At 45.9% G+C, this 10000-nt stretch overlaps 1 protein-coding gene across 1 annotated transcript in view; it reads left to right on the top strand.

Moving 5' to 3' along the window:
* srbd1 (S1 RNA binding domain 1) overlaps window positions 1-10000 on the top strand; it is a gene marked incomplete at both ends in the record, with an annotated part of 83415 nt that overhangs the window by 30044 nt on the left and 43371 nt on the right. The window contains one exon of the mRNA XM_083658563.1: window positions 9657-9748. Within this exon, the coding sequence (XP_083514689.1) occupies window positions 9657-9748 (92 nt within the window). The remainder of the gene's footprint in view (window positions 1-9656; window positions 9749-10000) is intronic.

Below are 10000 nucleotides of genomic sequence, written 5' to 3'. Positions count from 1 at the left end.
GTATCCCGAAATACGGCCCCGGGGCCCGTTTGGTACCGGGTCTCGGTACCCATCCCTACTGTGCTCTCTCATCATGCCTGAAGGCAGTGAGGTGACCATTGTGTTACATTTAAATGTAATTTGTCTGTCCTTCTGTCTGTCTCTCTCTCGCTCTCTCTCTCTCTCTCTCACACACACACACACACACACACACACACACACACACACACACACACACACACACACCAAAAATATTTACACTCAAGAGAATGTAATCATTTTCTACTATAAATCGGTTTCATCCTAAATGTGTGTGTGTGTATCTTTTTGGAATATCATCTAGTTCTTCTCTAGTTCTCTCCTTGACTGGGTCACACTTGTCTTAGAGAGTTATCGACGGAGAGCAACACAAGCAGCAAGGCACACACACACACACACACACACACACACACGTGTCCTTGACTGCGGGCGGCTCTTGTCTTGGCTTCTAGCTTGCTCCTGGTGGAATGAGATCATTATTACTGGCTAGCTGATGGACCTGGAGGACAGTGGTGTGGAGAGACTGTATGTATGACTGCATGTGGGTGTGAGTGTGTGTATCCTCTGTCATGTCCTGTGTCCAGGCATGCTCCCAGGGCCGGGCTGAGGGACTGATGATGAAGGTCCAGTGGCAGGAGGAGGACGAGTGACGATGAGTGATGAGATCCAGGCGCTCAGGCCTCACTAGAGGTTGGAAGGACAGACGGACAGATTGAGGGGGGGGATAGTTGGACTTAGAGGCAGGGAAATGACTCCGTCTGGTTGTGAGCTGAATCTTCATTCCTGCGGGAGAACATGAACCGACGAGGCGAGTGGGAAGGTTATCTCTTTGACTCTGCTCATAGACACACTGCGGAGCGCGTCGTTCAGAAACCATGCCCAAAGCGGGGGAAAACAACCCCCACCGGCCAATCCTGGCGTTCTCCTATGTCACGTGCATGGTCGTGTGTTGCACACAAAGATCATATATACGGAAGTTGAATACTCCAACTTACTTAATTGACAGCTAGATCCGCATTTTTCTTCTCGCCAATTCTCAATGGCCTCCTTGTTTTCCTCGGGAGTACAAAAAAACGTTAACTGGCCATTTTTTACATTTGTTGTGTGCGCAGGCCCACCACACAACAGCTTTTAGCTCTGTTTAATTCAAGGAAAATGATGCTGGTCTATGGGAGTGAATGGAGCGATTTCCCCCCGTGATGGGCGTGGCCTATTTCATGCAGTGTCTCTATGAATGCAATAAGAGATGAATAGAGGGATGCAGAACAAAATAATGTGCAAAATGTAGAAACATGTCAGAAATGGAAAATGCATGCAAACCTACGGCAAAACATTCATAGAAAGAAAATTAGATCTTTCTTTGAGTTATGGTATATGACTATATTTTGACCAAAAAAGACACTTATAACATTATTTTCCCCAATTGAATGTGCAGCCATACATACATTTAAATATTTATAACATTATGATTAGCCTCCAGATCACTGTACCTGAAACATGTACGAGAAATAACTAGTGATGTCACGGTACCAATAATTCAGTAGTCTGTACCGGTACTAGTGAATTTCCACGGTACTCTGTACCAATTTCAGTACCACGGTAAAAAAAACAGACTCATATTTCTTCAACATATTCTCCTTTATTAAAGTATGCAACCATTTCCAATGAACAAATGGCATGTAGCCTTCAACTTTAAAACAAAACAATGTGCTTCTGCTTACTTCTTACATTGAACTCTGTATGGCAGTGAGTGCAGACAGTGCAACACCAGTGGCATGTAGCCCTCAAGTATTGTTTATTGAAAAAAAAAACCCGATACCCTCGGTACCATGCAAAAACAGGTACCGAAGTACCGAAAACCGTGACAACACTAGAAATAACATTGCAGAGTAAGGGCCTGTGTCCACCTAGCGTCTTTTCCTCAGGTCCAGCGTCTTTTTTCAGTTGTTTCCAATGGGGTGAGAGCGTATGCGAGCGCACACGGACGTCTAGAGAAAGTGCACAGCTCCCAGCGTCTTTTTTCGGCGTTTTTGTGCGCCCGCTCCCAGCGCTTCCAGCTGAAAATATTTTAACTTTCAGAAAGACGCTGGTGTCGGCTGCTCCTTTTCTGGTAACTAATCATATGGAAAAACTATCGCAACAGAGACAGAACGGCTCAATTGTGGGAGTAGATCGGCTAGACACTTAATATTTCTGGTGAGTGTTGTGCTTACTGCTTTTAATAGCGTAGCCTACCTGTGTTGTTAGCATGCTAGCTGTCAGCTATCAAGCTGACCTAACGTTACTTGCAGACTGCTTCCTTGTATATTGTGCGCTGGGATCAGCATTCCCCAGCGCACTTCCAGCGTTTAACGTCGGAAAAAGACGCTAGGTGGACACAGGCCCTTAGGGGGTGAACACGCCAAGAAGTCTCTGTACAGAGGTGCAGGCAGCCACTTCAAAAACACCTCGATTTAATTGACTGGCTGGCCCAACTGACATTAACGAGCGGTGCGACTCTTTGCCTTGCGCTGAGAAGTGGAGGATACTTCAACTTTTCTGCGTGCCTAAGAACGCAAAGCCAAGTGCAAGAGACAATGGTTTCAGGTTTTGGTGGTGACGCGTGTTTCTAGCGTCACTTCTCGGTGTGATCGCCCCCCGTGTTTTCCTTTCTGGAGAGTCCGGGACTCTTGATGGTTGGTTAGAAGAAAAGAGGAATAGATGGTTCAAATGTCTTTGTTTTTGCAGCAGATGGCGCCGCAGCATAGCGGTGGTTCCTGGAAAACCCAGGTGTTCTCTGGGGTTTGTGGTGGGTGGGGGGGGGTTTGAGGACGTTGGGCATTGGCAGGTGGTGGACAGTGTACTGTATATATGCCGCCCTCATCCTATCACCCACACACCCCGTTTCCCCCACCACCAGCAGACCCACTGGTGGTGTTGGTGGTCATTCTCTGTCTCTTCTCCAGCCACTCAGCCCCCCCTGGCCCCTGCCATCCTCCCCTAGGGCTCCAGTCAACTGGCCCCTGCGATGGCCCTGTGTGTGACGAACATGTGTGATGTGTGTGTGTGTGTGTATTTCGTTTTTGTGTGCGTGTGTGTGTGCACGAATATGCTTGTGTATAAGTTTGTGACACAAGTGTTGGCCTGCCCTACCACCAGATTGACATGAGTGCTCTTTTCAGACGTGCCTTGCACTGGCAGTTGATGTGCGTGTGTGTGTGTGTGTGTGTGTGTGTGTGTGTGTGTGTGTGTGTGTGTGTGTGTGTGTGTGTGTCTGCCTGCCTCCTAGCGCCTTGCTGGAGACTGACGGCCCCTGACACCTGCCATTTGGATGCTTTTCTCTGTGAAAAATGTCATCGACTTCAGCCCGCCCCCGACGTGTGTGTGTGTGTGTGTGTGTGTGTGTGTGTGTGTGTGTGTGTGTGTGTGTGTGTGTGTGTGTGTGTGTGTGTGTGTGTGTGTGTGTGTGTGTGTGTGTGTGTGTGTTGAGATGGTCTGTCCGGCCCTCAGTTAGCTTCCCTGAGGTCAAGCTTTGTAGCTGACTGAACAATGGACCCAAGCTGTTTGAGCAGCCGCGACAGAGCACCTTTGGTTAAAACGTGTCCAGCAGATGATGATATATCTTATATTAGGACTGGGCCAAAAAAAAAATCGATTCTCCGATTTTGAATCGATTTTTATCCTTTGATATCGATTCATATGTCCAGAGATTTTTTTTCTTTTTTTTTTAATTATTACTTTTTTTTTTAATAAACATAGGCTATAATATTATAGGCTGTGTGTGGTCGTTGAAATATACTTTCAAGTTGACGTTTATTTATGTTTGTAGTTGAAACAAAAACATAAATACTGTAGGCTACATAAATGGAAATGTTTGATCATTAATTTCTACTTTTAGAAATGATATAGGCTGAAATCAAATCACTGCATAATTGTGAAACTGGACAGTCATGTAATTCAGGTTACAGCTCAACAAACATGTTTTAGTATCACTAACCAAATCGATATTGAAGTTAATCGAATCGGAATCAAATCGAATCGGGATTAATCGATTCTTGAAATTTGAACCAATACACCCAGCCCTATGTTATATTATTGAATTGTATTTAAAGGCAATGATTGGAAATATTTTTGCTTTGCTACATATTTTGTTCATTGTGGCTCCTTAGTTACAGATTTTTCACAGTCTTTGTTCACCATTAAAAGATATGATCAGATTGATTGTGGAATCTGAAGTAGCCCCGCCCCCGGGGGCAGAGGCCAGATGATTAGCCCCGCCCCCGGGGGCAGAGGCCACATGGTCGTGCAGAGCGAAACACAAAATGTGAGTTCACGTGAACCAGATGGTTCTACAGAACAACAGTGCTGTCATTGTAGAAGCATGTGCTCCTGAAAATGTCAACAAATAATTTCTTCTCAATCCTAAATTCTTTTGAAAATGTACTGTAGGTGTACATGTACTTCCTGGAGAAATATAGTGGCACAGTGCTGGTGGTGTGCTTTGCTTCGCCATAATTGGCATCTGCCTTATTCTTTCTCTCTCGCCTCCTCCCTCCTCCTCACTTTCTTGTCCTCTGGATCAGGTTCAGTGGTGAAGATATCGCCCTTGCTGCTCTCCGACCGATCTGATGAGCTGTTTTAATTCACATTGTGTGTGTGTGTGTGTCTGTGTGTGTGTGTGTGTCAGAAGAAGGCTATAATGAGGTATCAAAGTGTGTATCCATCTCTTCCAGTGTAAGTCATCTTGAGGGCCAGTGGGGGTCAGTGTTTGTGTCGATGTGTGTCAGGCCCAGGGGTGTGTCTCAACGGGGACCGGTGGGGGGACAGATTGGGGGAACCCCGCTTATGACTTTGCCCCAGGACGGGACAGGAGTAACAGCAGCCTGTGTGTGTGTGTGTGACACACACTGTGTTTGTGTGTGTGTGTGTGTGTGTGTGTGAGAAATAGTGTGCGTAAATGACAACCCTAAAGGCCCACCAAGTCATCACTTTACACCGAGAGGCGACCATTGACTTTGTGTCTCTGAGAGAGTGTGTGTGTGTGTGTGTGTGTGTGTGTGTGTGTGTGTGTGTGTGTCTGTGTGTGTGTGTGTGTGTGTGTGTGTGTGTGTGTGTGCGCGTTCCACCATCTGTCCACTTAGGCCAGAGAGCAGGGGAACAGACAACCTTCTGCTGCCTGCCAGGGGGTGATGCCCTCACCATAGCGACAGCCTTGGACACCAAAGTCCAAAGTGATCCCAGTTCTGATCTTGTTTGAGATTACGTGGGCAATGAGTTCCATAGCTTCACCCCCTGTACAGAGACAGCTGTTTGTCCTCGGGGGGATTTACCAAAAGCTACTTTGCACTTCCCTGTGTGTATGTGTGAGAGAGAGAGAGAGAGAGTGAGTGGGCGAGCGAGCACAGGGTGTGCTTTCCGCTCAGTGGCCAAACTGAAAGCCTTGTCTGTCTGTGTGTAATCTGTGTATGTTTTGGTCAAGTGTTCGGTGTGTGTGTGTGTGTGTGTGTGTGTGGGTGGGGTATGTTGGGTTAATGACCAACTCTGAGTTTGACCTCTCTGAAGGTCATGTGCCAACGCTCGTTAGTAGCGTCACCATGGCGATTATGTCAGCTGTCAGCGCGAGAGATGGGAGGCTGACAAAGAGATGTGTGGGGCGGAGGGAGGGAGAGATTGATAAGAGAGGATGCGGGCGAGAGAGAGGAAGGGAGGAGGACCAGTTCATTAACACGTTCACTGCCAATGACGTATTAATACGTCAAAAATAATCCAGCGGTTGACTGCCAATGACGTATTAATACGTCAAAAAAAAATCGATTTTTTTTTTTTGACGGTGGGACGTTGATCTAACCCTTTTACGTCTCCTACACCAGAATTGGAGGTATTGAATGTGTATAATCTATTTTACGGACCCACTGAGTGGCGACATGTCTCTCCACAGTAGAAAGAGGTGACCCAAAACTGGAGGGAAAAGCGAGGAAGCCGTTCTCATACTGTAAAATTGATGGCGAAAACGCTTTCACTTTCGCGCTGATGCACAGCGGTGGCAACGGTGGGGGGTTCCAAGAATAGATTGGATGCACACTTTGAAACACGCAGCATAATTATGACCAGAATCGCAAAACCTTCATCAAAGCTCTCAACCAAAACTCCACGAAACGAGCGAGTCCACCCAGACTTCCTCAAACAGCGGCCGCGCAAACAGGCACAGCAGCAGCAGCAACTTCGTTGTGACACGCCCGCTGGAGAGCCAGGGAGGCAGGAGGAGAACACACACGGAGGGAGGAGTTGGAAGCAGAGGGGGGTTTCCTGCTGTTATGGAGGAAATTACTGTTCAAAACTATTGTTTAGATGTCTGAAGTCTTACTGATGCCAAAAATGAATGGTTAAAGTGACTGTTCTATCGAATTTCACAAAAAGCCGTTTATCTCTGAATAATTTTTCTGACGCTGAAACCATGCTGTATTCAACTGCTAATGCTTACATAACTACTAACTCTACAAACTAACTCTTTTAGACAGAGAAAGCACACATTCTATTAGTTCTTTTGAGATATTGTGTGTTCACAAAATCTTAGCAGAAAAGAATCCTCGGGTCTTGAAAGATGAGCCAGAATCCTCAAAAAAACCCTCTGGCAGAAGCTAACTACAGTAAAAAAAAAACGTCTGGCAGTGAATGTGTTAAGATGTGATTCTCATCAGAAGGCCTCTGCCACTCCTCGTTAACGAGATACTGCTAATTGGCAAGGTTACGATGGCAAAGTCCCTGGGAATAGCGTCTGTGTGTGTGTGTGTGTGAAAGAGAGAGAGAGAGAGAGTTGAGTGGTAGAGTGGTAGAGTGGACACTGAGTAGGCGGTGACCCCCCCCCCCCCCCCCCACCCTATTTGGTCTGCTCTGAGAAAAATGCCCCCCCTCCCCCAACGATATGCATCGATCCAGCTCTCCCTCTCTCTCTCTCTCTCCATCCATCCGAGAGAACAGGAGGTCAGAACAACAGTCCAGTGTGACAGGATCAGTTGTCTGGTGCTGGTGTCAGTAACATTGTTGTGCCACAGTCCAGCCTATGTGATGATGGATGAGAAGCGGCCTACTTTACAGACTGAATGCATTAGCTATGCTAAATAGCATCGTTTCCCGCGGTTGTTACCTTGTGGAATTAGCTGTTTCATTATTGTGAAACATGCATGACATGGGAGTTAACTATAAAATGACAAGGATTTTCTCAAATAAACTGTACGGTAATTAGTACGATAAAAACGATAAAACAAAAAAGAAACCCCAAACTAAATGTCAAGTTCAATATATAATGAGTATATTTCTTTATATTTTCTTCTGCAGTTGGATATGTATATATCAAATATGATGGTAAATGGACTGTATTTATAGAGCACATTTTTTATGCTACTACAGCCATGCAAGGTGCTAACTGCTCGTCGGGAGCAGTTAGGGGTTCAGTGTCTTGCTCAAGGACACTTCGACACACTAGCGGGAGGAGCCAGCCTCGAACCGGGAACCTTTCCGATTCCCAGGCGACAGCTCTACCACCTGAGCAAATGTCGAACCCTCATCTCTAATATACTGGAATATACAGTATGTAAGAAAACATGGATTTGGGGGCATTCTGGTGAAACAGTGCTGTAAGGCGTCTATCTTGTAACATATACAACTTTGTCGCATGTCCTTCCCCTCTGGCTCCCTTTCCTCATTTTACTTTCTCTCTCCACTTTAAATTGATCGATTTGGTCAGGTTTTACTGGGTGGTGATGGGTGATGTATGGCAATCGCAATACACTGCATTGGCCTCTAGATGGCACTAGTGTCACATGGATTGACAAGGCACTGCTCACTCTGCAGGCAGATGTCCTGTGTATTTTATAAGACACACACACACACACACACACACACACACACACACACACACACACACACACACACACTCTCTCTGTCTGTAGTTAATTTGCCTGTTGTTTCAATGTGCGAGCGTAGTGATCCATCTGTCATTTTTAGGGAAAAATAGATGCGTTGGCTGGCAAAAATATCTCTATTTGATCAAAGAAAATAAATAATACTGACGTGAATCCAACAAAATTTCCCAAAATATTGCAGCTGACAGAAAGGCAACAGTGACTCAGATGACCATTTTACAACTGTGGTGAGCAGAGCAGCATCTCAGAAGGTACAACACAGCGAGCCTGGAGGTGGATGTCACTTTGGTCGCCGGTTGACATGGAGCTAAAAGTCGATACCTGCCCGTTATTAGTAAGGTGCTCCTAATAAAGTGCCGGGCTTCTAATTTGAGACTGTAAGAGATCTACTGAACTACATGCCCTTTCAAAAGACCTTTTCATGACTTTGATTCAGTTCACAGGTGAAAAGAACTCGCCTGAGATCAGACTGAATTGTCAACCCGTTACACTCATTACATTTCCTCAGTCTGACATTGCCTCCACTCTAACCGATTTCCGAAATTTTAGATTAGATTTTCCCTAACCAATCATGAGAGACCAACAACCTATCCGCCTGAATCTAATCCAGTGGGGAGAGCGTTTGAATAAATACCTTCAAAGCCTTGTGCTGTTCCGATTTCAGTTGGTACTTTTAAAACGGCCTCGATAGTAGCGTCTATCTTGTCTCTCGCGGTTGCAAATGTTATTATTCCTCCTTGGTTCGGCGCACTTGGCAACAGCTTGACAACGGCGTTAGTACCGCCCGTTGCACTATTTATTGGCGCTGATTCATTGGCTAATCGTCAGTCCCCCTTGGCGCTCATTGGACCGAATGTTTTTTTTTTTTCTTCTTCTTTTTTTCAACATAAGAAATTGCAACTCAGCGGAGTGGGCGGATTCAAAGGTCTGGACCCAGACAAGAAAAGAACACTGTTAAAGATTGCATGTATTAGCTCTTAATCCCTGTGTTTAGTCTATTGAATAGGTCTTCAGAATACAGTCTTGACAATCAGCGCTTACATGTACGTTTTTAAATGGTTTTCATTTGAGTGGTATGTAAGAGTTCTGCTTATCCCTTCATCCTCCTTTATGAATATTACTGATTGGCCATAATTGTGTCAGCTGTGAAGCTCTGGGGGTCGACCAAAGCCAAATAAGGAAGCCATTTTAAATATTTATACTGACTAAGGCAGTGGTGGGCCATTTCTTTTTCTCCAGAGGGCCATACTGACTTACATCGGGTAAGCGAATGGGCCACACATTGGAGATCATACCTGCCAACACTCCTGATTTTCGCGAGAGTCTCCCTATTTTTAACCTTCTCTCCCATTGGTAATTGGTAATTTCTCATTAATCTCCCGCTATAATAGTGATGCAAATCCAATGGCTGTAGCAGATGAGATTTATCATCATATCATTCTGCCTTTTATTGAGTTTTTGGGGGTTTTGTTTTTCTTTGAGGACCTTGGGGTCCGGATTGAGATGGTCCATGGGCCAGGTCTGGCCACGTGTGGTCTAAGGCAATGGTGTTTTTGCCCCATGACCATGACCATGGCCATGACATGACATGTCTTTCAAAAAGTTGCTCACTCTGATTTTTCTCTCACTTGACCTGCCTCTCTCATTTCTCTCCGTGTCTCTCTACACTCCCCACCTCCCTCTCTACACTCCCCGCCTCCCTCTCCACCTCATCTTCTACCTCATTCTCCCTACCAGTATCACCAATGAGGCGGGCGCGTCCATCTACAGTGTGAGTCCCGAGGCTGTGAAGGAGATGCCGGACCTGGACCCCAACCTGAGGAGTGCAGGTTAGACAAACCACACCAGCTGCTGTGCTACAGTGAACGGAGAGGGAATAGAGACAGAGGCAGACAGACAGACATGCCGGGGGACACTACAGAGAACAATAGGAAGAGAAGGGGACAAAGCAAGATGGATGAGAATTGAGGACAGGAGAGGGAAGGTGACGAAAGAGAGAGAGATGGACTAGAAAGACAAAGAGTATTGAAGGCAAGAGACGAAGCTCTTGTGCTTTTTAAGACCTCACTCACTCTACCTCC

The sequence above is a fragment of the Poromitra crassiceps genome (genome assembly GCF_964638095.1).
Source record: "Poromitra crassiceps genome assembly, chromosome: 22".
NCBI lineage: Eukaryota > Metazoa > Chordata > Actinopteri > Beryciformes > Melamphaidae > Poromitra > Poromitra crassiceps.
This window is presented reverse-complemented; position numbering and strand designations above follow the sequence as displayed.